The sequence below is a fragment of the Rhinopithecus roxellana genome, chromosome 16, assembly GCF_007565055.1.
Source record: "Rhinopithecus roxellana isolate Shanxi Qingling chromosome 16, ASM756505v1, whole genome shotgun sequence".
In the NCBI taxonomy this organism is placed as follows: Eukaryota; Metazoa; Chordata; class Mammalia; order Primates; family Cercopithecidae; genus Rhinopithecus; species Rhinopithecus roxellana.
In genome coordinates this window covers 42,765,549-42,793,531 of record NC_044564.1, presented here as the reverse complement: position 1 = coordinate 42,793,531, position 27,983 = coordinate 42,765,549, and the positions used below count along the sequence as shown (strand labels likewise).

Genomic DNA, 27,983 nt, shown 5'->3' with positions numbered 1-27,983 from the left:
ATTATTAATTCTAAAAATGCCAGCAGATATATTGACACAGTTAAGGCATATAAAGTATTAATGAAAAGTTTACAAAATAGAAAGGCATGTGTTTATTTGTATGATGTTCAAAAAATATATATTATCAGATAAACCAATGACTTCTAGCAAAATGTTAATTTGGGAAATAACTAGAAATCCGATGTTACATAATCTTTTTCTTTTTGTGATGGGAGGTGGGGTGGAGAGATGTTAGCTCCTATTCTTACTTTTTTTTTTTTTTTTGAAACGGAGTCTCGCTCTGTCACCCAGGCTGGCAGTACAATGGCGCGATCTCGGCTTACTATAACCTACGCCTCCCAGGTTTAATCAATTCCCCTGCCTCAGGCTCCCAAGTAGCTGGAACTACAGGCACCCACCACCATGCCCAGCTAATTTTTGTATTTTTAGTGAAGATGGAGTTTCACCACGTTGGCCAGGATGGTCTCGAACTCCTGACCTCAGGTGATCCACCTACCTTGGCCTCCCAAAGTACTGGATTACAGGGGTGAGCCACTGCACCCAGTCTTAGCTCCTATTTTTATGTAAAGAAGGGAGAAGAGGAAGGTGCCAATTTTATATCTTTAAACTAAAAGTCAACCAAATTCTTCATAATTATGAATAGTTATGAAATAATATCTCACGTGCCATATATCTTTCAGCTATGGAGGAGACGGAGGTGGGGCCCACAGGAAGGTATCACTTTGCAGGGTCACTGGCTGGCAGAAGTTCAGCAAAATCATGGGTGAATTTCTCAAATCATTAGGGGAGAAAAGGTAACTTTGGAACTGGGCATATCTTGGGAATTTCTGCCCAGGGCGAAGGCTGAAAATGGGGATCTTGTCTTTATGAAGTGCTGGCTCATTAGAAGGGGCTTCCTTCCCTATTTGGGAAAGGCAGCAGCTGAAGGCTACAGAACAAACACTGTAACCAATTCTGTTTTATTTGTTTTGTTTTGTTTTGTTTTGAGATGGAGCCTAGTTCTGTCGCCCAGGCTCGCCCAGGCTGGAGTGCAGTGGTGTGATCTCGGTTCCCTGCAACCTCCACCTCCCACGTTCAAATGATTCTCCAGCCTCAGCTTTCTGAGTAGCTGGGATTACAGGCATGTGTCACCTTGACCGGCTATTTTTTGTATTTTTAGTAGAGACAGGGTTTCACCATATTGACCAGTCTGGTTTCAAGCTCCTGGCCTCAGGTGATCCTCTCACCTTGGCCTCCCAAAACGCTGGGATTACAGGTGTTAGTCACTACATCTGGCCTAATTCTGTTTTAAATAATAATATCTGTTTTGGAAGTCAGCAGTTGGCCAGGAATGGTGATTAAGTTATTGTCATCAGGCCAATCATAGATACTTTAAAAACATTTTAAGTAGTACTTCATTAAATGCAAATGTGAGACATAGGTTATCACCAAAAATACTCCCTTTTGTCTTGCAAGATGTTCTCGCAGATTGAGCCAGGGCAAAACAGTCCTAACTCCGAGTATGCCAGGTATTTGAAGAAATGTATTATTTTATTCATTACACAAAGGCAGTTAAAAATTTTTTTAAAATAAGAATTACTGCTTAATTGCAATAAATAGCATTGTATTATGTTGAAGAAAAGGGCGAGTAGATGTCAAATTCTCCAGTGGAGTTTTAGTTATTCTCTGAGAGCCTAATTAATACTTTAAAATTATTATTTAATAAGTGGAAGTTTAAAAAATAAAAATAAAAATGTCTGAAAATTACATATTGTCAACAGCTGCTTGAGTTGATGGTATAACAGATGACTAATTAAATAAAACAATGCTCCTCTCTAATAAAAAGTTATTATTATGATGATGATGATTATTTGAGATGGTCTCGCCCGTTCACCCAGGCTGAAGTGCAGTGGCACAAGCTCGGCTCACTGCAACCTCTGCCTCCCAGGTTCAAGTGATTCTCCTACCTCAGCCTCCCGAGTAGCTGGGATTACAGGTGTGTGCCACCATGCCTGGTTATTTTTTGTATTTTTAGTAGAGATGGGATTTCACCATATTAGTCAGGCTAGTCTCGAATTCCTGACCTCAGGTGATCTGCCCAACTCGGCCTTGCAAAGTGCTGGGATTACAGGCATGAGCCACCTTGCCCAGCCAGGAAAAGTTATTTCAAGGTGAAGAGATGATAATACCCATGGTATAGGCAACAGATGACCAAGAAGAAAAATTGAATAGACACACCTATTTTCTCCCCGTGAGGATGAGTGAGGTGAATAACAAAACGCTAAGAAAACTGAAAGGCTGAAAGAATCCTGGAGGGACTGTAATGAATAAGAAAAGCATGGGAACACTGAAAATGGGTAACTATGGCCTCAAATTACAAAAGACAGAAAAAGATGGATTTGGTAACTTGAGAAAAGAAAGATGCATATTCCTTCCAAACTAAAACTAGCACATCTCCCTTGGGAAAAGAAGCAACAAACGCCAGAAATTATCACAGTGTCATTAAAAGCAAATTACGTTGAGCAAACTTCCCTTTCTTTTCTGTTCATTCAATCAGGCATATTTATGGGGTGTCTAACATGTGGCAGGTGCTATTCTAAGCAACAGGGGTACCATGATGAACAAGACAAACCAAACTTCTGCTTTCTTGGAGGTTATAGTCTCATAGGTGGAGACAGATGCAACAGAATCAATTAAATAAATAAGTAAATATAAGATATTTTCAGATGGAAAAAAAGTAGCAATAAAATAAGGCAGAGAGAGGGAGCAGAGTTCTCACACTGGCAGTATTGACATTTGGGGCTGGATAATTCTATGTGGCGGGGACACTCCTGTGCACTGTAGGATATGTAACAGCATCCCTGGCCTCTGTCCATTAGATGACAGCAGCACCCACCCCAGTTGTGACAACCAAAATGTCTCCAACAGTCGGCAAGTATTCCCTGCTGGTTCAGAACCGGCAGCTTGGACTTCTACAAAGGGTTACCCAATCCTGCGCTGACTTTTTGATAGCCTTTGTTCCTAAAGAACTCTCACATAGATCTTGGAAACCGATCCTCCAATGTGCTGGAGAAACAGTTAACTAATCATGCCCATGAACATCTCAGGACAGTTTTCAGAGGCTGAGGTCCACCACTCTCCAATGAGGCTGACTGTGCTGAACAGCTTCTATTTGCTTCGTCAGCTCTACTCTCCCACTTTCTCCATCTTGCTTTCTGCCCCAAGCCTACCTTACCCTCCGACTTCCACTAAGTTTTTTGTTTGTTTGTTTTGTTACCCAGGGTAGAGTGCAATGACATGATCTTGGCTCACTGCAACCTCCACCACCCAGGTTCAAGTCATTCTCATGCCTCAGTCACCCGAGTAGCTGGGACTACAGGTGCCCGCCACCACGCCCAGCTAATTTTTGTATTTTTAGTAGAGACGGGGTTTCTCCATGTTGGCCAGGCTGGTCTCTAACTCCTGACCTCAAGTGATCTGCCTGCCTCGGCCTCCCAAAGTGCTGGGATTACAGGCAGGAGGCACCGCGCTGGGCCTCCACTAGGCTTGACCAATGAGGACCCCTGGTGGGAGATGAGGGGGGAAGAGGTGGGAGTGCCTGCCGCTGGCCATGTCCTTCACACTAGGTCACTATGCCTTTCAGGGTAGCCCTTTCTACCTAAAATTGTCTTTCTGGGTTCTGATCATCACTCTGTCTCCCCACTCCTGGGGTCTAGGAAGAATAACAGCCGTGCTGCTCATATTCCTGGGCTACTGCACCATTCCTTGTGAGTTCCTCACGCTTTGCCTCCATCTTCATAAATACTTTCTTTATTAAATCTCTCAAATCTTCCTAATTTGAATGTGTCATCGCTTTCCTGCTGTGCCCCTGATACACAAATACACCCTGCTTTCGAAAGTCATGGCTTCTCGTCTTCCTCAAATACCAGCAATTTTCATACAGATTTTTTTTTTCCCCCTAAAGTAAGCAGTGCCACTAGTTGTGATGTTTCAAGGTTCCAGCCAGAGAAGCACCTTGGGTTTTTCCTCAAACTAGAAGCCAATACAACACAAATGAACTCCTTTGTGGGCGTTCCTCCCACAGGGAAACGGAGTTGCACCACCTCATCTTGGCACTCGTGGCTCTCTCTGGCTGTAAAATCCCTCACCACAAAATACCACACCTATAAATATTTGGAAAACGTAAATGAACATGGAGGGGCTTTGATGCTCTCCCTTCCTTTTGGCCTCCAACCACTCCAGTTGGTCCCATACACCACAGATGGCGAGCAGCCCACTGACATAGCACTAGCACTCACAGATCCACTGTGGGAGCAAATATTTACTCAGGCATCAAAAAAGCCCAGTAGGTCACAAGACAGTCTAAGGAGTCAAGCATGGATTCTGGCTCAGTTCATCTCAAAATATCTCCTATTGCACTTTATGTGCCTTTCAATGGGACAATGGGAGAAGAGGAATGAAAACATCAACCTATAGAAGCAGCTCAAAAGAAATGCTTGTTTGGGCAGCTGTGTTTCATTGACAAGCACTGGGCTAGACAGAGAAGACTTAAATTTAGGTCTAACCTCACCACTTTCTCATTTCTGGATGACATTAAGCAGTTCATGTGTTAAGTGAGTTTGCTCATCTGGCTGGGAAATGAGGATAGGAACACTTGCCCTGTCTATGTCAAGTGTCATTTGGGTGGACCAAAGAAAATAATGTATTTGTCCGTCTGCAAGCACTTACTATGGCAAGTCTGCTCCGGGTAGGGCTGGCTGGCCAGTAATGTAGAAGTGGGTGGAGGGCATGAAAGAGAGGGAAAACAAGAGAGAAAAGAAGGAAATGAAGGAAAGAGACTAAGTCCTGAATTAAATTGCAAATGTAAAGGACTTTTTTTTTTTTTAAGATGAAGTTTTGGTCTTTCAGCCAGGCTGGAGTGAAGTGGCGCGATCTCAGCTCACTGCAACCTCTAGCCTCCTGGGTTCAAGCGATTCTCCTGCCTCAGCCTCCAGAGTAGCTGGGATTACAGGGGTGTGCCACCACGCCCAACTAATTTTTGTATTTTAGCAGAGATGAGGTTTTGCCGTACTGGCTAGGCTGGTCTCAAATTCGTGACCTCAGGTGATCCACCTGCCTTGGCCTCCCGAAGTGTTGAGATGACAGGCGTGAGCCACTGCGCCCAGCAAAGGACTTTTAATGATACTTATCACCACCAACTCAACAACACACCACATCAACGGATCAAATATAATGACAAAAATAAATGAGCACAGAGTCAGTGCTAAGTTTGTTCTTCCAGGTTTGGTACAGGGCAAAGCCCAAAAACGGTGAATAAGCAAGGGCACATCGGAGTTCAGAGAGCATCAGCTCATCTCTGGAAACGGCAAATGTTCAGAGGTGGGGTACTGCTCGGTCGGCCTGACGTTTCTCAGAGTTCCTGTTACCCAACAATGAGAGAAACAGTTAACTGATTTTTAAATCTATTTCTGATTTTCAACATTCACGTGGATAAAAGACCGAATGTACTAACTCCCCAACTGTAAGTCATAGACAGAAAAAGCCTGATTTCACGAAAAACAAAAAGATCTCACGGTGTCACTCACAAGCAGAAAGATAAATTCTTTTCTATAGTGTTATCAGATGGGAAAAAAGGTGGAAAATTACAAATTCAAAAAGAAAGGATGCAGACAGATCACCATAGAACCAAACACACTGTGTCTGAAGGTCGTCTTTATTTCAGGGAATACTGAACACCTCACCTCACAGAGCTAGGAAACAAGATACAGCTCCACAAATACGAGGGTCAGGTTATGTCTAAACACTCTTTCAAAAGTACACGAGACAACGATTTCCTCTCTTCTCCTCCCCTCCTCCCCATCCTCCATCCCCCACAGCTGCCTGCATCTCCCAAAGATTCATCAGTTGAGTATCATCCGTTTTCCCAGTCCTCTTGCAAATGATTTTCTTTTATTCCCTTGCATATTATTTCTTTGCTCATATCTATGGAAAGCCAATATATTTGTATATTGATTGTCACATTTTCATATAATTCAGATAGTGACTTTTAAAATTTTAATGACTTAATCCTTGTTTAACATATAGATCAGATTTTTTGCTATAACCTGTGAGAGTTAATGTTTACGTTTTGACTTGGCTAGGCTATGGTACCTAGTGATTTGGTCAGACACCAGTTTAGATGTTGTTGTAAAAGTATTTTTTTAGATGTGATTAACATTGAAGTCAGCAGACTTTGAGTAAAGCAAATTACCCTCCATAACGTGAGGAGCCTTCATCCAATCAGATGAAGGTCTTAATAGCAAAGTCTGACGTTTTCTGAAGAAGAAGGAATTCTCCTGAAGACTGCAGCTCAGAAACCTGCCTGCATTTCCAGCCTGCAGCCCTGCAGAACTCACATTCACGACGGCAGTGCTGACTCTTGCTTGAGTTTCCAGGCTGCCAGCTTGCCCTACAGACTTCAGACTTGCCAGCCCCCATAATCACATGAGCCAATTCCTTAAAATTCTCTCAGTAGCTAGAGAGCAAGATGGAGATATAAATACGGATATCTCCTATTCTGTTTTTCTGAAAAACTCTAACATGTAACCAGATTACCCCCTTCTTCACACATCATTCTTCCAATCATGCTTTCTTTAAAATAAACAGCTAAGTGTTTCTTCCTTTTAAGAAAGGTCTGTGTGCTACAGATTATCCTGCAAATATTCTTTGTGACTACGTAGGAAAGATCAGGCACATCCATCACTGTCTTGGGGAACTGGTATTTGATCCCTTGCTGGACAGGTCTACAGCTGGAGGATGACCAAGGTGTTGGCAAAGGATTCTGAAAAGAGTGATCCTAGGGAACGTGAAGCAGTGCTGCAGATCTCAAGGGAGAGAGGCTATCTTTCAGTCCTAGTAACAACTTTTGTTAACAAGAGTCAGTAGGCGGCATATGAGGAGAAAAGGCATTTTTCTCATGCTTTCTCAGATTTTGAAAATGTGGCTTGCAGCTCTCAAAACAGTTTGGGAGCTCAGAGAGGCTGAGGCTGAGGAGGGGAGGGACGAAGCTGATTTATAGCTGGTGAGTCATATTGCACATACTATGAACCTATCTCTATTTAAGAAGAGCCTTTCTTACTTTTTTTTTTTGCAGAATGGTCTTGATTTTGGATCTTCTGTTCTATGATCAGATTATGCATCAGAGATATTTCCAGGTTTTTGTTTGGGAAACCACAGCTATCTCGTTGTTTTGCTTCTGTGATGACCTTCCTGTCTCCATGACTTCCTTCATAGTACTCATCCCAGTTCACTCAGCCAGCTTCTTACCCTCTTCTTCGCCTTCCCAAAGTATGACCTTTCCTTTAGCGACTGTTTTAAATGTACCTCTCAGAGCTGCAGTATGACTTCATGGGCCCTAGGCACTTCTGCCCTCGTAAGCGCCTTCTGTCACTAAAACATTTTTTAAAAATTTATTTTATAACGTTATTGGTATAAAGACAAAATGTAATCCACGTGAAAGTATAATAATTTTTTCTTCTGATTCTAAAAGAAAATATTCTCATGGGCTCCTTAAAGTATCATGGGCCCTGGGCACTCTGTCTCCTGTGTCCGACAGAGAATAAGCCATTCCTGCTGCCTGCTCCCTAAAGGTCCCTGAAACAGACGTCTCTCGTCTTACTTCCTCACTTGTGTAATTCTTGTCTCGCAAAGGTTGCCGTTGTAAAGTGAAACAGTGCACAGAGAGTGTTTAGCACTCGGTCCACAGCTAAATGCCCATAGTTGGTACCTATTTTATACTTAAACTGACACTGGGCTTTGACCAGCTTGACTTAAATATTATACTGCTATCTACCTTTTTACTTCTGTCTAACTCTTCAATGAACTTGTAAACTCCTAGACGACTGACAGTATGTTTTAAACCAGTGGTTCTCAAGCTTTGGAGGGCACCAGGAACTGCTGAAGCTCAGCTGACTGGGCCTCACCCCCAGAGTTCCTGATTCCGCAGGTCTGAGTTGGGGCCGATAATTTACATTTCTAACAAGCACTCAGGTGATACTGATGCTGCCGTTCTTAGGACCCCACTCAGAGAACCACTGTTTTAGACAACTCTTCCTTCTCTGAAAATCTAGCACAGAGGGAGACTTACACATTCAGAGTAAATTATTTCTGCAAAAGATAATACACATGCCGGAGGGAAAATCTGCCCCATCCCCATTGTAAGAAAAGTTTCAGTACTACGAAAACTGAGCGGAAAGGGATGAGCAAAGAAATCTTGTTGAAAGAAAAGGTACTGGTGGCACAATTGAACACCAACTGTCATCTGTTGGATCTCAGAGGCGTGTGCAAAATGCAGACAAGAAGCCAAACAATAGCTTAGCCAACTCATGGCTGCCTGAGTTCTGAGCTCAATCTATAACAATGCCAGCAGGGCTGCTGGGATCCATCTGCTACTCGCTTTCTGATAACGGATCTGAGGTCTCTCTGGAAGAAAATAGCTTGACAGGAAGAAAGAAGGATTAGGCCAGCTGACAACGTCTGGATTTATGAAGCTGCCCTGGAATACTGGTAGAGCTTTTAACCCCTTCTGCACTTTGCTAACCCTCAACATACCCCAGCTATTCTTTCCCTTGTCCTTGTTCCTTTCATCAAGAAATGTAATTTGTGAATGCCAAAGCTCTCCTGGACACATTCTGTTTCCACACAAATTAAGTTCCCAGAATTGAATACTGCAGGAAGGCTTGAGATTTTTCAGCCCAACTCACTAATTTTACGGATGAGAAAACCTAAGCCTGGGATTAATCCTAAAATGTATAATCAGTCATGGTAGAGCCAAGCTGGAATCCAGATTCTTTGACTCACTGTGGGTACGTGGTATGTATAGTCCTTTATATTCCCACGCTGAGTAGGAAAAAAAAAAAGATATATTTTCTCGCCTTTTTTTTTTTTGAGACAGAGTCTGGCTCTGTCACTCAGGCTGGAGGGCAGTGGCACGATCTTGGCTCACTGCAACCTCTACCTCCCAGGTTCAAGTGATTCTCCTGTCTCAGCCTCCCAAGTAACTGGGATTACAGGTGCTGCCACCACTTCTGGCTAATTTTTGAATTTTTAGTAGAGACGGGGTTTTACCATGAAGGCCAGGATGGTCTCAAACTCCTGACCTCAGTGATCCACTCACCTTGGGTTCCCAAGGGTTGGGATTACAGGTGTGAGCCACTGTGCCTGGCTGATATCTTTTCTCTATTACATTTCAAGGAGGAAACATGACCTTCCCCTTTACTTAAGTTATTTTTCACAATTTGTTCTTTTGTCCCTGGAAGCAGAAGGGCTTCATAAACACAAATGAAGAGAAATGAAGAATGCTAAACAGTTTCAGCAGAGACTGGAAGCTTGAGGGCAGTGATGACATCCTATTCCCTGATATATGCCCATTGGCTACCCGGACCATGGCACAGAGCAAGCTTTCAAAAACCACATGGTGAATGAATGAAGGAATGAGTGAATGAATGACTGAATCACTGATTTGGTGACAGTTTGCCAATTTCTCTGCCATTTAGAAATGCATGTTTTACACTGAGATTTGGAGACGGCTATGGAGTCTCTCTGTCTCCAGTGATAAGTTAGGTGCTTACATAAAACCAGAAAACAACTTTTCTGTATGCTAAGCGGTGTGTCAACTGAGAAAGTACAGGCTTTGGAGGTAGCAAGCTTTGAATCTCAGAGTGTTCACTCTGGTTACTTAATTCTAGGCAAGTTATAGAAACTTTCTGAGCCTTGAATCCCCCTACTCAACCCCATCCCTTCCATTCCCTTCACTGGCATGTTAGAATTAAATGAGATAATATATGCAAACTGCCTCGCACATAGTAGGTGCTGATTAAATGTTAGTGTCATTCCCTTGTATTCCCAACTGCCTGTTTAAGAGTCATGTAGGTATTCAAGTAGCTGGGGTGGCAGTTGGGGGGTAGGTATAAGACTCTGAATGAAAATTGAAGGGGCTTTTTGACTGAAAATGTACATAAATCATCATTATGGTAATAGTTATCTAGTAGTTGCTTTTACTGATGGTGTGCCTTGCATTCAATATAAGCAAAGCTATTATCATCCAGGTATTCTTCATATTCCATAACCTCTAACCATTTCCCAGGTTTCTAAATAAATTGCTTTTCAGGAAAAAATAAATCAATCTAGCTTTTTGCTTACCCATGTGGTCTTGGTTTCCCGGTTTCGAGCTCAAGGAACTCTGTCTCCTCCATTTCCGTGTCAGGGATCATGGTTTTCTGAGCAGGCTGTGGTGAAAGCATTTCCCATTCATTGTCATGGGTGACAGCCTGCAACGTAACTGCATCCGGCCCAACCCTGCCTCGGCTCTTACTCTTCTGTGATTGGCTGACTGGACCAGAGGCTTCCTCTAGTGTTAAAGATTCTAGAGGCTTCATTTCTTCCAGAATCTGCAGCTGGGGACCCTCGCCCAAGCTGAGTTCAGAGAATGGCTCCACAGTCTTGCCAGACCACCCAGGCCCTGATGATGGATCACCAACCTCACTATGGCCCAAGAACATCCAACTCTGGTCTTGTGCAGGGCTTTCAAAAGATGACCTCGCATCGCCTTTAGAAGACATTTTCTCTGCAGAGATACCTTTTCTTCTTTCATTTAAGGAGGCAGGCTGACATGTGTCTGGGAAGCTTGCTAACTGAGTTCCCTGCGGCCCTGTTTCTTTGGAACCTACGTACAATTCTAATTCAGCTATGCTTTCTCTTTCTTCACAGGCCTCTGGCTTTGAGTGTAAATTTTCTTCATGGTTTACAAGTATGTAATCCATGTGTAGTGCATGACGATCTTCATTCTTCTCTGTACATCTGCCTTCCTTGTATTCTGATTTTATCTGCTCAGGCTCTTTGGTAGGAATTACTTTTTCTTCTTCCAATTCTGGTATTTCCTTGCTGTCACCTAGAAGTGGAAGTTGAAAGTGAGAAGAGGAGAACAAGGTTTAATGAACACATTGTGCAATTTGTTATCCTTGCAAATGATCATCTAAAAGAGGTAACTTAATGTTTTTATTTTTTATTTTATTTATTTATTTATTTATTTATTTATTTATTTATTTATTTGAGACAGAGTCCCGTTCCAGCACCCAGGCTGGAGTGCAATGGTGTGATCTCAGCTCACTGCAACCTCCACCTCCTGGTTTCAAGCTATTCTCCTGCCTCAGCCTCCCAAGTAGCTGGGACTACAGGCGGCTGCCACCACACCCAGCTAATTTTTGTATTTTTAGTAGAGACGGGGTGTCACCATACTGGCCAGGCTGGTCTCGAACACCTGACGTCAGGTGATCCACCCTCCTTGGCTTCCCAAAGTGCTGGGATTACAGGCGTGAGCCCCCACTCCCAGTTAGAAAATATTTTTATTTTGTAGAGTCATTTGATTTTCTTGTGCACTATCAGGGATAGGTACTATATATGCATTAGTTTTTACTGCTGTTATAATACAGGACTTGGTGAGGCATGCCTTGCAAATGTAGTTAGTTCCTCTCTACCCTTATTGGTAGGAAGAGTGTGTCTTATAAATATGTACTAGTTTAATCAACGCAGTGGTTTCTTGGAGGTGGAAGAATGGGATGTTTCTTACCATTTGGTGGTCCTATGTCTCCACCTGCTGGTAAATCAGAATTATCTGTTTCTACTTCCCAGTCAATGCTTGATGGAGACAAAATGTTGGCGCCTGCTCCTACAGGCAAATAAATGGACTCGGGGTCTTCATGAATATGCAGCACAGCCAGCTGGGATCCCGGCAGTCTGTTTTTGGTCTCAGCCTGGTTTCCCTCACTTCTTCGATCAGGAAGTGCAGAAAGCACTATCTCTTCTGCTCTGCATCCCAGAGACTCATCCTCTGGAGACCCAGCTTCCTCTTTTGTTTCAGCACTCTGGGCAGGTTCTGTGAGATAGGATAAATCAAAGGGAGGTGTGTATGGTGCCAGCGACTGCTTCAGAGAATCTTCCTCCAAAGGAGGGTCACCACCATACAGGAAGTGTTCAGGCTCTCTCAGTAAATCTTCATCGATATTCTGGCCCATTACATCGTATTCAAAATCACCCCACGAGGCTTCGGATGAGCAGATATCTTGCTTCCCTAGGTCCCCATCAACTGGCGTTTCGGGATGACCTTCGGATAATGTCAGTTTACTCATGTCATCTATCGTTCCCGTGGATGTGTTGAGACCTGAGGCATCGCTGAAACTGTGGTCAAAGGCAGCTTCGCTTATATCCAGACAAGTGTCTGAGGCTAGCAAAGCATCAGGAACCATGGCAGGATTCTCTGTGGATAAAAGTGGCTCACCATCAAACAAAGCTCTTGCACCAGATTGACTTTCAGGAGAAAAGCTGTCTGATAACCAAGAACTGTCGCCTTCCGGAGTTGGCTCTTGGTGAGTTACAAAAATGCTAGTTGCCACATTTTCAATTCTTGGGATTCTTCTGTCAACTGGTTCCAAAATTGGTGCCATATCTGGGCTGGCTCCTTTTTCTGATGCTTGTAAATCTGTATTGTCATCACTATTTATTTCAGAAGGTTCAGGTGAACCTTTATGAGAGGCGGGCTGAGAGGAGCCCTTTATGTCTGCTTGATTGCCAATTGGAGGCAGCGGAGCTGCGTTTTCAGAATCGAGTTCTGCATTGGATGGGACAGACTCCTGTCCGGGCTCATGAATGGGTTCTTTATCCATCTCTGGCTCAGTGAGACAAAGCTCACTGGATTCCACTTCAGGTCCCATGCAAGCACCGACGTGCTTCTCAGTTTCTTGCTTTGCTTCAGAATCGTGACATATATCAGGGCTGTTGGAAGCCTGAGAATTGCTGTCATGGTCGCAATGTGTCAGGATATCAGGATTCTCACCATCTGCTTTCAAACTGAAGGGCTTCTTAGCATCCATCCACAAGTCAGGCGCGGCAGAGGCCAGCTGCCCACCCTCTTGAAAGTTGCCATGTAAAATATCTGGCACAAAGGTACCTTGGGAGTCCTCTTTTGGGGCAGAGCCATCCCATTCAGAGCCTGGCTTCATTATCAGTTGGGTGGGAGAACTGACAGCAGGAAAATTTTCTGTGGCAATGCTTGAATGTGTCATCTCACCTAGGTATGATTTTTCTTGTTCCCACTGATTTGTTTCTTGACCTTCATTCATTGAAACATTAGATGTAACACAACCATTTTCCTCGGCATGAGTAAGGGCTGCGTCTGGCTGATCGCAGACTGGGAGCATGGCGTCCTGACACCGCTCTTGGGTAGGTGTTTCAGGAGTCAGCTCATCAACAGCAGCAGACACAAAGGTTTGCTTTCTTGAGTCCTTTTCTTTGATTTGGTCCAATATTACAAGCTGGCTGAATTTGTCAGCATCTGGGTCTGGCTGCCTTGGTTGAATGTTCCAGAGTTGCTCATGGGAGTTCTTCCCATTACTTTCCAGGAAGGGTGACTGATGGCTGTCACTAAAAGGATTAGTATAGTGTGTTTCCACGGGCTCAACATCATTCTGAACCGGTACTCCCCAGGGACTGGCATTTTGATATACGGAAGAATTTATCTCCAATACATCACTGGAATCAGACAGCTCCCTTTCAAATGTACTCTCAATTAGTCTCCCTTCCTGGGGTGAGGCATTCCACCACTCAGTGCTATCAGCTGAGAAGCCCAGCATTTCCAGTTGAGAATTATCTTCATTCTTTGGTTCAGCTTTGGGAGATATTTGCCATGCAACATCTCCTGTCTTCCCTGTTTCTGGAGAAGATCTCATCTCCTTCTCTACTGCTGTAATCTGTATTTCAGTCTCCATTAACGGTGAGAAATTCCAGTGATCAGGGCTGCTTTGTTGATTGTCACAGAATGGGTTTGACTTACTCTCATTCTCTGCTGGCTCTGAGCTGCCTAGGTAGTCATAAATATTTTCAGACTTAGGATCAGCTGTGACCAAGAACTTATTAGATTCATTCAACGACTCCCAAGCTCTGGATTCATCCTGAGCAACATGGCAGTTGGCCACCTGGATCTCTTCCTCCACTGACTCTTCATCCACCGACACTGTCATCGTCAGAACCTGAGCTTGTTGAAATGGCCCTGGCACCCTCTGGCTGCACAGTTGCAGAAATGTCATGTTTATTTTTCTCCTGGTAGCTAGCGATGAGATTGCTTTCCTGATGTGTCCCTGAACGCTCAGAATATCTGCCTGTTTCAGGACTGGATAAAGAGGACAAGGAATCACCATCAATCGAGTCATTCCAGATCTCTAAAAATGTAGGAGTTTTGCGATCAAAACTCTTTTCAAACTCATTTATTCTGTTTTTCTCTAAATCCTTCATTTTGGTAACTATTTCTACTTGGCCATCAGTGGTAATTAGTTCAGATTCTTGGTGATTCTGTTCACTCCAATTGCCTTGGTTCTCTTCCTGATACCCAGAACTGGGTTGCTGGCCCCAGGAAGACAGTGCAACTGAAGAATCATTTAACTCAGGACTTGATGCACTTGAATGAGTATACTCACTAGAAATAGTATCTCTATCAATATTTCCAGATGAACTGGCTCCTGGAAGGCTATTTTCAGTCCCCTTAACGTCAAGATTTTTGGTTATCTCGGAACTTGTGCAGCTGACATGCACGACACTGTCTACAGGAGCATCCCCAAAGTCAAGGCTTCGGGGAACTTTGTGAGGTCCCCCTCCAGCCACATTCTCTGGCTCTAGAATGTTACATTCTTCAGTTTTCTCAAGATTCTTTTCAGGTACAGATACATATTTTGTGAAATTTATCCCATCTGAAGTCCCAGTAGTTTCACCTGAATTTCTCTGACTCATGAGGTGCTTTTCATAGGTGTCTTTTGGCTGCAGATTATCTGCAGACATCCCTGTTTGCACATCACGGGAGTCTAGATTGTAAGACCCCTTCTCATACTCAGAAACTTCCTCTGGTTCCTCAGTTTGAGGACTGAAAGTGACTGCAAGAGAGCTGATTTTGCCTGATTTAACACAGATTTCCTGATGTTCAGATGCAACCAGAGAAGACAGTTCCTGGTCACTCCGCCCTTTGTCAGAAATCCCTGAGGCATTCTCCACACCAGAGGCGATCACCTCCTCTTCATTAAGGTGCTCCCTGTTGGTGGCTCCCTGGGCTTCCTTCTCACTTTCACTTTGTCCGTTGCTATGACCTTTCCATGGATCTGGGTGTGCAAAATGCCCTGGATTCTCAAGCCTAGTCGCCAAGGATGCTGCATCACTTTGCAGGGTTTCCCTCTCTGTCTCCTGGTTGTCAAGATGAGATATAAGTGCCCCTGACTCACCGGTTCCAGAGGCTGCTGGTGCGTCTGGGCAGTGAGTGTCTTTAGCATTTGCTGAATGGCTGGGGATTTCAGGAGGCAATTCGCTTTGCTCTGAATCTGTGAGATATGAGGAACCTGGTAACATGAATGATGACATGTCTTTATCTCTCATGACAGAATCCCAAATACTGTTTGCAATTAGCTGCCCACTTTTCTCATTCAGTGTGTGATGTCCACTGGGAGCACTGTCCTTGGTATGCTCATCAGAGGCAGGGAGCTCCCAATCTACCTGATTTGCCTCCTGATACTCCAAGCCCCAGGGTTCCAGGTGTCTCACTGTAAATCGGGTTTCCGGCTCGGTACCTTCAGCTATATATCCTTCTGTTTGACCATCACTGGGGAGTGCCACACCCCCGCTGCAGTCATCCCAGTCCAAATCATTGTCCATATCTGAGATCGTTGCTGTGGACTGAGTATCCTCCAAAATCACTCTGTTCCACAAGTCGAGACTGTCGGGCGCTGTGTGCCGGGAGTTGGTGCTGCTGTGCAGAAGTGTGAGTTGCCGGTTTGTTTCATTGTACAGTTGCATCATGCTGGGGTCATCGTAACTGGACTGGCTGCTTTCCCCCATGTCATCCTCCATGGAGACATTCTTACCATCTGTGTGCTCTGTCTTGAGTTCATTTTCATCCGGGTTGTGAGTGGCATTTATTTCAGAACTGTTATCTGTATGAGGTGAAGCCCACATGTCTAGGTTCCCAGGACCCGAACTGATTCGATTTCGAGATGGCTGTTGCAGTGACTGAGGTGGAATGTCAGTCTCCTCTGCCGTGGAGTTACCATCTTTTGACTCAAAACCTTCCTCTTTAGCAAATGGCTTGTGTTCAGTTTCCTTTTCATCTCCAGCACATGTTGGTGATGTGTAAGAGTCTGAGGTGGAGTAATTGGTATCTAAGGGGGATGGCACCGAATCTTCTCCTAGGTTGGATGCACTGTAATCAGAGCATTTGTAAGATAAGAAGGAGTCTTCCCAAGGAGCTAGGACGTCTGACCCTCCTTTCTTCATACCCTCCTCAAAAAGGTTCCAGGAATCTACCTTTTCATATACCTTGCCCCTAGTTTTAGGATCCACTAACCCATGCTGATCTTCTTTTGGTGGCTTAGAATTAGTCCATGTATGATCCAGATCAGAACTGGGATTTCCAGGTGCAAAGATGTGATCCCTGGAGTCACTGTTCCTCTTGCCCCAGATTTCTGGAGCTGCTTCATTATTTATCTCACTGGGTGAATTGTCCAGTAGCTCTGAAGAAGAAAAGACAAATCCACCTTTTGCCATGGCCCACTCATTTGGGTCCCTAACAGAAGGTGTCTCGCCACTTGTTGGGTGCAAATTCCAGGTATTTTTTAAAGCTTCAGCATGATCTTCCTTACCGAACGCACTCCAGGCTGGGAATGGCGCCGCAGCTGCTGGTTCACCATCATCTGTAGGATTTCCCCAGGGCTCGGGCATGGCTGTGGGAGAGCGACCAGAATGCCACAAAGAAGCAAAGTCTTCTATCAGGTGGTTTGTTCCTTGGGGAGATGCATTTGGCAAAGGCGGCTTTTCCATGGGCACGTTCTGGAATGACAAGCTTTCTTCATTTTGGTCTTGAATATCACTGCTACCCAGTTCAGGCTGACCAAATTCAGACTCCCAGGGACCTGACTTTGTGAATTCGAGACTCTTTGGCTGAAATACAGAATCTGAGGCTCTCCTATCAATGGAGCTTGGCTTATGCTCTTTCCACGATTCAGGGCTCTGGAAAACGGATTCCTGTTCACTGGAACTCCATGCATCTGCAATATTTTTGGAGTCAATTTCCAAACCACCCCACCAGCTGCTGCACCGTGCATGGGTCTGAGGTGGCCCCATGTGACCTGTGTCAGTGGCCTTTTGGGTCATATCTTCTGTATAGAGGGAGGCTGGTTCTTCCGTGGATGGCGAGCTTTCTACTAAACTATTCATGGGTGTTGGTGGGATCCTCTTTCCAATATTTTTTAGCCTTTCTGGGGAAGGGGATTCATCTCCCACAAAATCTGTCAGGCTCAAATTTCTTTCGGAGTTATCTCTGGGACTTTCTTGTCTCTGGACAAACTCCTCATCATATTCCACAAGGCTATCTTTGCCAGCCCCCGACAAAAGTGAAGTGGATGAATAATTAGACATGTTGGTTCCCATGCCATCAAGTCCTTCAGGCCCAGCGGGGAGCTGTCCTTCTGACAGGTCGCTGTTGGGGAAGAAGTCATCCGCTGGGGAGTAGTCTGCAGAATGAGAAGATTGCTGGGACTGTCCAGAAACCATGGGTGCTGGGTCAAAATTGAAGAGGTCGAAGTGTTCATCGTGTTCTCCAGACCATGCGTGTTCCTCCGCGACCGCCCCTTCCGGGATTGGGCTGTAGGAGTCAAGCCCTGGGAGGAGGGTGTGGTGAGGCCCAGTACCTTCTCCCACGGGGCTGTCGTCACTGAGGAAAACAGAGCTCTCCTTGGATGAGCGGCTGCTCCTAATGGTAGCCAGTCCGCTGTCTGGGCTAACAAGGTCTACGTTGGCATCCACCTGAGCCTGGTTAGAATCGTTGAGATCTGGAGGGTTCTCTATGAAATTCACAGAGCTGGGCTGTGGCTCTATGTCAGAACCATACAATTCCATAATCCCAGAAGACCCCTGGGAGAGGGGGGCACTGCCTGCCACAGCTTCTGTTGAGGATGTCCGGCTGTTGGAGACCATCTCTGGACACCTCCTAGTTGATGACTTCCTTGACAATGAGAACCACCTGATCACAAGTCACTGAAGGGTCCTCTTGTTGGTACACCAGGATCTCATCACAGCCACAGTCAAAGGGCTCCAGTTCTAGGCAAGGGTTCTGACACTCTTCTAGCTCACAGCAAATCTGTCGGAAGGCACAGGAATTTGTGTCAGCACTCAGGCACTGTTGCACTTTGCAACTGCGCTTTGCAATTTATCTCTCTTAATTTTTTAAATATAAAATTAGTCTGTGTTCATCTGTCTGAAAAAGAAGATCTCAAACTTGGAAAGTTCTAATTACTATACCACCAACCCTTTCTCCAATTCTATCCAACTGTCTCTCTGTTCAATTCAAAATCCAGGTGCTCGATTTTGATGGCTCCTGCACGTTTTGGGTAAAGGAGTTTAAACCATCTAACTTCTTTGCTAACTGTAATATAATACCATCTTCCAACAGCAATGTAACTTGAGTTGCAAAAAAGCAGAGATAACGCATGTTACTGACAACTACAGGAAAAGCGTTGGAATAAGGGCAAATACCAGGAGACAGGCTCTTGTTTGGGAGGGGCAGCCAGGGCTGCTTGAACCTCTGATAGCTTCAGAATGCAAAAGAGAGAGTAGGAAAGACAAAGATGCTCCCAGAGTCTGACCTTTCTGAACAGCACTCAGGACCCCTCGGACCCTTTCACCCCAGGTAACAGAGGCATGGAGCCCAAAACAGACAAAGCCAACCTGGGAGGCAAGGGGATGCTGACGGTCTGTGTGAGGCCAGAACTGGGTGGTGGCTTTCTGATTTTTAGGGAATGTCAGGAGTATTTTGTTGTGCTGGGCCTTTGAAATGGCCCCACAGGATTAGTAGAGGTAAAATTAATAATAATAATAATCACCACCACCACTACCACCATGGAGCTCACATAGACACTACTACTACTAATTAACATTTATTGAGTGCTTTCATGCGCCAGGCATGGTTCTAAGGGTTTTATGATCATTATCTCTTTTAATCATCACAGTAATTCCACAAGGTAGGAATTCTTTTTATTCCCATTTTACCCATGAAGAAATGAAGACACAGGAAGATTAAATAACTTGTCCAGCAACACACAGCTAACAAGTGCTGGAGCCTGAGTTCTGCACCCAGGCAGTCTGCTGCAAAGGCTGACTCAGCTGGTGGTGCGACCACACAGGCAAAGAGGGACTCGCTAGGCCAGAGCCAGGACTCTGTTGCTTAAGATTCCAGGGAATCCACCTCTGGCTATTGCTAGGGTGGGGAGGGTCGGTGGGGAAAAGAGAGGAGGACTGGGTCAGCTCAAGGGCTTTTAACTCCTTCATCTGCTCTTTTGCTTTTGTCTGTTTCCAATGAACCAATTTTCAAATTGGTTTGAAAAAGGGGTCTGCTGCTAAAAGTGATTTGAAAGCCACCATATTGTAGGCTTCTAAGGCCTAAATCCCGTCCCTGTGAAGCCAGTGACCAAAGATGAAATTTAGCTTTGAAACCAAATGCAGAGTAAAGTGTTGGAAAAACCATAGGCTGGTGATGCGGGTCAGAGGAGGAGATGCTCTCTCACATTTGGACTTGAGAGAGCCCAAGAGTACCCACAGGCATGTGTCAAGAGAGCTACAGTGGAGCTCTTAGGGGACAGAAAGGAGGACGTAGAAAAGAAAGGGGAAGAGACTGTGCCTCTAGCCACCCGTGGATTCATGAGGCATTGAATCCACTAGTGAGGAAAAATGAGTGATGAAGCATGCGGGGCCGTGTAGCTCCTGTTACAATGAATCATGTATGTTCTCATATTAGTTATTAAGTACACCTGGCTTGGTATATCCAATGGTCTATATTGATTAATTTTATCTAATTCTTTTTTTTTTTTTTTTTTTTACTTCCTAGACCTTGGGTTAAAAGACTCAGCGATCAACCTGGAGGATAACTGATTACCTAGTCAGAGTTCTGGTACCTGGAGACAAACTAACTTTGATTAAAGCATCAGATCACCAGGTCTTAAACACTGGGCACCAAATGGGTCCTGGGACAGGGGTTAAACCTTATTAGTTATGATTAGGGAGCAGTCCTAGAAGAAAATAGCACCCAAAGGAGGACTTGCTCTTTTGGGGGTGAGAAAGAGCTAATGTTCTGCACCATGGATTCAGTCAAGAAGAGAAATGCTTCTGGGGCTTTCTTAAAAGGCCAAAGGTACAAAATACCCCCAACATTTCCAAAACTCAAACCTCTAGGACTCCATCTCTTGGGCTAATTGCTCATGAGCCACCAATCTGTTCTGTCTTGCACTGTGTGTTCTGAGAGCCAGCAGGTTAGGACACAGGGAAACATGCTGGGGTCACAGGAGGGGCTCACCTGACTGCACAGCTCTACGTTTTCTGAGTACACAGCAATCTGTCGTCTCGGCTGCTGCTCCTCTGACAGATAGCTGGCGAACAGGATGAGGACGTCAAAACCAAACTTGTCTGTAAATGCCTTCAAGTCACTGGTAATATTGCTGTGAAACAGACAATTCTGAAACAACAGGAAATTTGATATTAATGTCAAACTTCCCAGCTGTGAGGAGTTGTGCCACAAATTTGTCCAGTCTTATGATGTATTTAGGACAGACATTTATGATTCAAGGCAAGTGAAATACAGTTTGCTTTGGGAAAGTGTGGAAACTTTCATGCTATGGCTTCACATACACTTTGCTTGCTTGTTTTCCCAAACCATGTAAGAAAAGAGTTTTTGCCATTATTAAGAATAGTTTAGACAAAGAACAAATATCCTAAACATTTTTTCTAATATATTTATTCAGATACTTAATTTGCAAATCCTATTTTCCCTCTTATCGCTTATAGGGTCTATATAGGAATGTCTGCTATTGTTACAATTTATCACAAGAAGAATAGGAGGAAATTATTATTTCCTCCTGTAATTTTTTTCTAATGATTATTATTAACTCCAAGGAGAAATTCCTATGAATGAACATAGCTGAGTTTACTGGGTGGTCTGTATTCCAGGGTAGAATTCTGAGAGATTTTTGAAAGAGCTGTGATGTTAGATTTGCTTGTTCTATGTGGCAGCTGTGGAGGAATGAACAATTGCAGACAGGGATCCCAGTACCTCAGAATCCCCAGGTGTGGTTTACATCATTTGCAAAAAGTGCTCTGGCTGCTTCAAGTTTTATTTACTGTATGTATGTATATGTTTATTTATTTTTGAGACAGGGTTTCACACTGTCACTCAGACTGGAGTGCTGTGGTGTGATCTCGGCTCACTGCAACCTGCGCCTCCCAGGCTCAAGCGATCCTCCCACCTCAGCCTCCTGAGTAGCTGGGACTACAGGTGTGCATCACCATGCCCAGCTAATTTATTGTATTTTTTGTAGGCATGAGCTTTTGCCATTTTGCCCAGGCTGGTCTCAAACTCCTGGGCTCAACTGATCCGCCCACTTCATCCTCCTAAAGTGCTGGGCTTAGAGGCGTAAGCCACTGCAGCCAGTCTGTCTTCCAGTTTTATTAACTACAATGAGAGCCACTTTGTCTGTATAGGTGTCTCTCTTCCTTAAAGAAGTACAGTGAAGAACATATGCTAGCCCCTAACATAATGCCTGGCTTTAGCTGTTCAAGAAATGTTTGTTGGACGACTGGAGAGACAGGTACACAAAATCAACCTGTGTTCCATTATCCATAATCTTCTATCATAGTCCACATACATATCTATCCTAGCACATATATGATCATACTACATAATTCATCAACTGACAGTCTATTGTGTCACTCAACAAAAAACACCACAATGTGCACTCAAGGAATTTAAAGAATTCTGTTGATTTTTTTCTGATTATAACAGCAATCAGAATTATGCCTGCCACAGGCTAAGATACTAAAACAACACAGAAGTGTGCACCACAGAAAGCGGAAGTGCCACACACATCTCCTAGGACAGCCACTGTGAAGAAGTGAACAGTGCAGTGCAGAGAGTTGCAGATTTCCCCAAGCCCACATTAATGTCCATGTGGTCGTTCTTTGAAACTCATGGATTGGGTATTTATGGCTTAGACTATTTACCAGCCACTTCAAATAGCCATCATACCCATACTGTAATTCTGCTGAGTTGAATCTCAAGGTCTGTGAGGCTCTGAAGAGGGCACACAAGACCCCAGGTAGGCAGGCAGGCAGGCCCTGCCCATCACTGGCTTCCATGTTTTGAGGAGGCTTTGCCGTCTACTCCAAGGCAGCCGCTCTCCTGGCATCTTACCAGGCCGCTTTCCCTTTTTTGATGGCAAGAAATTGTACATGTGAATCTGCGAAGGTCTCAGGATCTATTCTCATGCTGATGAACATCAAGGATCTATTGTAATGACACTTATGATCAAATACGTCATACGTGTTTGGAACATATGCTTTTGGAAGCGTGTGTTCCAAAGTGTGTACTGTCAGCTTTCGTGCTTTTTATTTATTTTCCAAATGGCATAATAACAATCTTTAAGTAGATGTTTAAAAAGTTAATTCATCCACAATAGAAATAGACTTTAAATATTTAGAAGGAGATTTTTAAAAATAATCAGAACTCATATACAATGTGTGTTCAACAGATAAAATTACTTCAAATCATCATTGAGGATGAATCAAGAACCTCACTGCTAAACTTGTTGCCACCATGAATTGTAAAAAAAGATACAGCCCTGAAAAAAATAAAAAGAGACTACAACTAACTGCATCTTATTTCCAGTAACTGAAGGCTTCAGCACAGTAAGTCTTACAGTTTTCCTTTCCAAATGTTTTTCATTATGTATATAAAGGCCTCCAAATACATTTATAAACCCTTGAAAGAAGAGACACATTTCTAAGAAATTTTACATATAACAAAATTCTCCCTACACTCCTGGCTGGGTGACTGAACCAAGAGGGGGCAGGTTTTATTTGTATCTGAGCACAAGATTAGGAATCAGTAGAATCAACACTGTTCAAAGCCACACTTGTGGAAAGTTTCCTTTTCAAAAATGCTGGCTGATCTCCAAACTGTTTTAATTCTTCTGTGTTAAACTGATGGCTCTAGGACCTCGCTGGACTCAAGTCCAGCAGCACTGGCAACACCAGGTGTCTTGCTGGAAATGCAGAGTCTCAGGCAAAACCCTAGACCTACTGAAGCAGGATCTGCATTTTCCAACAATCCTAGCAATTGGAATGCACGCTGCAATCTGAAAAGCACTACTCCAGACAGGCATTTATTAGTTGATATATTTTCCTACAAACCAGTCATTTGGACTCTCTTAGCACTGTCACAGGACTTGTACTGACTCATGCTGCCAGTTCTTTGTTCCTAAGGCAACCGCCTCATAAAAGTCCCCTTATGGTGTGCATTTCTGGGCTGATTTGCTACAGGTTCTCATTTAGCAGGTTGGGCACTGGATCAAGACTATATTTTCTTTTTCTTTTTTATTCAGATGGTATAGGTTGTTTATTTTTTATTTTATTTTATTTTTAAAATTGTATTTTACTTTAAGTTCTGGGATACATGTGCAGAATGTGCAGGTTCGTTACATAGGTATATGTGTGCCATGGTGGTTTGCTGCACCTATTGACCCGTCATCTAGGTTCCTTCCCCTCGCCCCCGCAACCCCCAACAGGCCTCAGTGTGTGCTGTTCCCCTCCCTGTGTCCATGTGTTCTCGTTGTTCACCTCCCACTTATGAGCGAGAATATGCCGTGTTTGGTTTTCTGTTCCTGTGTTAGTTTGCTGAGGATGGTGGCTTCCAGCTTCATCCATGCAAAGGACATGAGCTCATCCTTTTTTATGACTGCAGAGACCGTATTTTCATCATGTCCCTCAAGTGCTCTAGCTCAGTTTTCCTCTAGGTGACCCCAAATTCCACAGGACCAAATGAAGCGCTGATAAATCAAAAAACGATGTGAATCACCTAGGCAAGTTAGAGAAACAAAATCCATTTTACAATAACCCTAAAACAGATTCTCATCAGCTCTCCAAGCCAGATTCGATCTTACTGGCCTTGGAATAATGTCAAGAGTTTCATGTTTAAAACAGAATTAAACGAGGGAATGAGTGAGAATCTTCAGGATTCCAGGAGGCAGAGTGTGTTTGTTCTGCTTTTATGCCGGTGCTGTTTGCATAGGGGATAATTTATTATTGTCTTCTAGCTATGCAGGGAGTCATGTGCTGCAGTGGCTCTTATGTTGCTGACAAGCTAGGCTGGCCCTGAATAAACAGCACTTCATCATCAGCACAACCCAACTGTATATACAGGTTGGCATTTTATTCCTCCCATCTGCCTTCTACCTGATAAATTACTGTTTTAGTTACATGTATACAAATACTATTTGTTAATCTGCTCAAATGTCTCCAAAATAATTCCCCCTACTTAAATTAAAATTATATACATGCATACATATATATCTCCCACTCAATTTGCTAAGGATTTAGACAATAAAAGCACTTCCCATTGAATTTACCACCCCCACCCCAGCCACACACACCTCCTGCATCTGTGACCCCAGCCTATAATTGCTGCATGGAACTTAGGAAGTTACTTTATGAATCATTGCAACTGGGAATTGGCTGGCAAAAATCTCAAACTAATGCCAAAAGTTAGGAAGAAGGGCAATTGCTCCCTGTCACAGCCCTTTGTCACTCGTGGTTCCGAAGAGTCAATGACTAAACATTTTTAGAGGTCACCAGTCTTCTTGTCTGAGTAATTCCTAGTTTGGGAATGAGTGGGAAAGCCTGGAAACATGGGGAGAAAAAGCTTTTGTTCTTTCCTGGCCAAAAAGCTAAGGTGTAGGTCCCAAGAACCCTAAAAGAAGTTGATGCTCATTACAACCTAGGGGAGGAAAACAGAAACAACACAGCTCTACCTGAACTAATATAAAAAGCAAGATAGTGATAGTGATGATCCCCCATAGATTACTCCATTCGTGGCTGAAGGTGCAGATGCAGTGAAACCTTTCATTCTCACAATAGCATATTTTAGGTTTTTCATTGCTCAGAAAAAGGCAGTCTTTATGCTGTCTGCTGGTAGCTTCAGTGCATCGTATGAAATAAAAGTGATGTAAAGAATGTCTTGAAAACATTTGAGTGGATATTCCTTGACAGACAGAAACCCTCTTCTTACATGACTCACACATGCTCACCTTCTACTGTTTTCTCAGTCCCCCTGTGGGGGATCTGGCTCCATCATTTTACTGAAATTCTCTTCTCAAAAGTACCAAGCACTCCGAGGTTGCCAAATCCAAAAATCACATTCCATTTCTTACCCTACTTGATTCTCTGTGGTATTCCACGAGATTGACCCTCCCTCTGTTTTGAAACGCTTAATTCCTTCACCTTCCTGACACCACACAACCTTGTTTTTCTCCCGATCCATTGACTCCCCTTCAGTCACCTTTGCTGGTTGCTCTTCCTTATTAAGCCTCCAAATATTCACACCCAACTTTGTTTCCTGTCCCCTTTCTCTTCTCTCTTTCCACTTTCTCCTTGATGATCTAATCCAGCCACATGGCTTTAAAACCATTTGTCTGCCACTGATGACAGAATCTACACGCACATGAGATCTGCATGTAGCTGTTTAATAAGCATCTCAAGTAAAATATGGCCCACTGCCTCTCCAGTTGTGTCTGTCCTATTAAAAGGCACCATCATCTACCCAGTTACTCGAACCCAACATCTAGGAATTATCCTCAATTGCTAATTTCCTCTTCTGTCACGTAATTCACCAGCAAATCCTATTAACATTGCCTTTAAAACATAGCTGTAGTGTAAACACTTCTCTAATATCTCTTCATCTCCATTGCTGTCCTAGCCACAGTCACCACCATCTCTTGCCAGAACTTTAGCAGCAGCATCACAGCTGATCTCTCAGTAATGAAGTCTCCACAGAGCATCAAGGGGCAGCTTTTATTTTATTTTGTTTCCACTCCTTCCCCAAGAGGCAGCTTTTAAAAATAAAAATTGAATAACGACACTCTCCTGCTTAAAGTCACTAAAAGTTTCCCAATACAATTATTATTATTTACTTTTTTTTTTTTTTTTTTAGCTAGGAGGAAAAGGTTTAATGTCCTCAAGAATGAGAGTTAATACAAATCTATGAAAAAAGGATACATACCAATGGAAAAACTGTTACAGAACATAAAAGGCAATTCACAACTAGAATACAAATGGATAATAAATCTGAACTCATTAATCAAAGAAATCCTTTAATAATAATATTTTCTTCTTTTCTCATTATTGGTAATTATTTCCAAATGGGCACTATCAAACTTTTTTTTTTAGAAATATATTCTATTTTTTAGGCCAAGCATGGTGGCTCACATCTGTAATCCTAGCACTTTGGGAGGCCAGGGCAGAAGAATCTGCTTAACTTAGGAGTTTGAGACCAGCCTGGGCAACATAGTGAGGGCTCATCTCTAAAAGAAAAAAAAAAAAGATTTAAAACAAATATATACATATGTTCTTTTTTATTAGAGATGGGGTCTTACTCTGTCACCCAGGCTAGAGTGCAATGGTACAATCGTGACTCACTGCAGACTTAACCTCCTAGGCTCAAGCAATCCTCCCACCTCAGCCTCCCAAGTAGCTGGGAATACAGACATGCACCACCATGCCCAGCTAATGATTTTATTTTTTTGTAGAGACAGGGTTTCACTATGTTGCCCAGGCTGGTCTTGAACTCCTGGCCTCAAATGATCCTCCCACCTTGGCCTCCCAAAGTGCTGGGATTACAGGCATAAGCCACCATGCCCAGCCTAGAAATATATCCTAATGAAATAATCATATATGTACACAAAGATTTGTGGACAAAGCCATTCACTGGATTATTACTTTAATAACTAAAACTTACAAACAATCTAAATGTCCAACAGTAGAGCAATGGTTAAGTAAATCATAGAACAGTTACACAAAGGACTGTTAAACTGCTATTAAAAGTTATGCTATCAAAGAAGACTTAATGACACAGGAAAACACTCATGATACGGTGTTAAGTGGAAGATAATTTTTGTAATCATATAAAAGTAGAATGTCATTTCTAGATGTATTCAAATAATATGTATTGAATTCTAACATGCAAAGGACATTAAGATTCAATGATAATAAAGTTGTTATAATTTAGCCAAATTGCTATTCTGAAACCTTATTTTGTCTCTTCATTATTTTAGGGAGTTCACGCCAAGGTAGTAAAGACCTATGAGTCAGCCAAACATGAGGTTAACCCTTGCTCTGCCACTCACTAGCTGGGTGACTCAAGTCAGTTACTTCATTTTCATGAGCCTTAGTTTCCTCATCTGTAAACTCTCACCTCATAGGACTGTTGTGAGAATTAAAATCATATATAAAAGACTGGTCAATTGCCTGACATATAGTAGACAATAAATATTAAGTCTCTTTCCTTTACTGTTTTTTTTTTTAATTTTTTAAAAATTTTTTAGGTAATTCTCAGGATTTATGGGATTAATCTTATTCATAGAAAGGACTTTTGCAAGATTCTGTCTGTGGGGACTAGTTATGACAATTTTTGCCTTATGCTCTCTATAATGTATGTGCACTTTCAAATAATAATCACACACATCTTTAAGTCATTTAAGTGATTTACATGTAAAATTCTTAGATGTGAGATGATGGAGGAAGTTGCGCAAAGTTAAATATGAGGCAAAGTCATTTAAAAGTGATGTAAGGTATAAAACCTACTGATAAGTCAGTGTTGATCTCATTATCAAAGTTTCTATCTTTAATTCCAAGTTAGACTCAGTGAATGAGTTTCTGTTTGTCACTATACAAACAACAGCTTTTAAAGCATTAAAAAAATGTAGAGTGATTTTTCCTTCAGCTACATTACAATGAATAGTCTTTTTCATCATTTCCACCGTTTCACCTCCAAGGGCCAAATGAATTTTCACCTCCAAGGGCCAAGTGAATTTTACTCCTGATGCTAATACTTCCCACATAGGTCA

General features: G+C 43.1%; 1 protein-coding gene across 1 annotated transcript in view; it reads right to left on the bottom strand.

The window, feature by feature from the left end:
* The window catches only part of PRUNE2 (prune homolog 2 with BCH domain), a 296,911-nt gene that overhangs the window by 76,420 nt on the left and 192,508 nt on the right, over nucleotides 1-27,983 (bottom strand). The window contains 5 exon segments of the mRNA XM_030919141.1: nucleotides 10,159-10,906; nucleotides 11,585-14,012; nucleotides 14,014-18,033; nucleotides 18,035-18,181; nucleotides 20,390-20,548. Coding sequence (XP_030775001.1) covers nucleotides 10,159-10,906; nucleotides 11,585-14,012; nucleotides 14,014-18,033; nucleotides 18,035-18,181; nucleotides 20,390-20,548 — 7,502 coding nt within the window.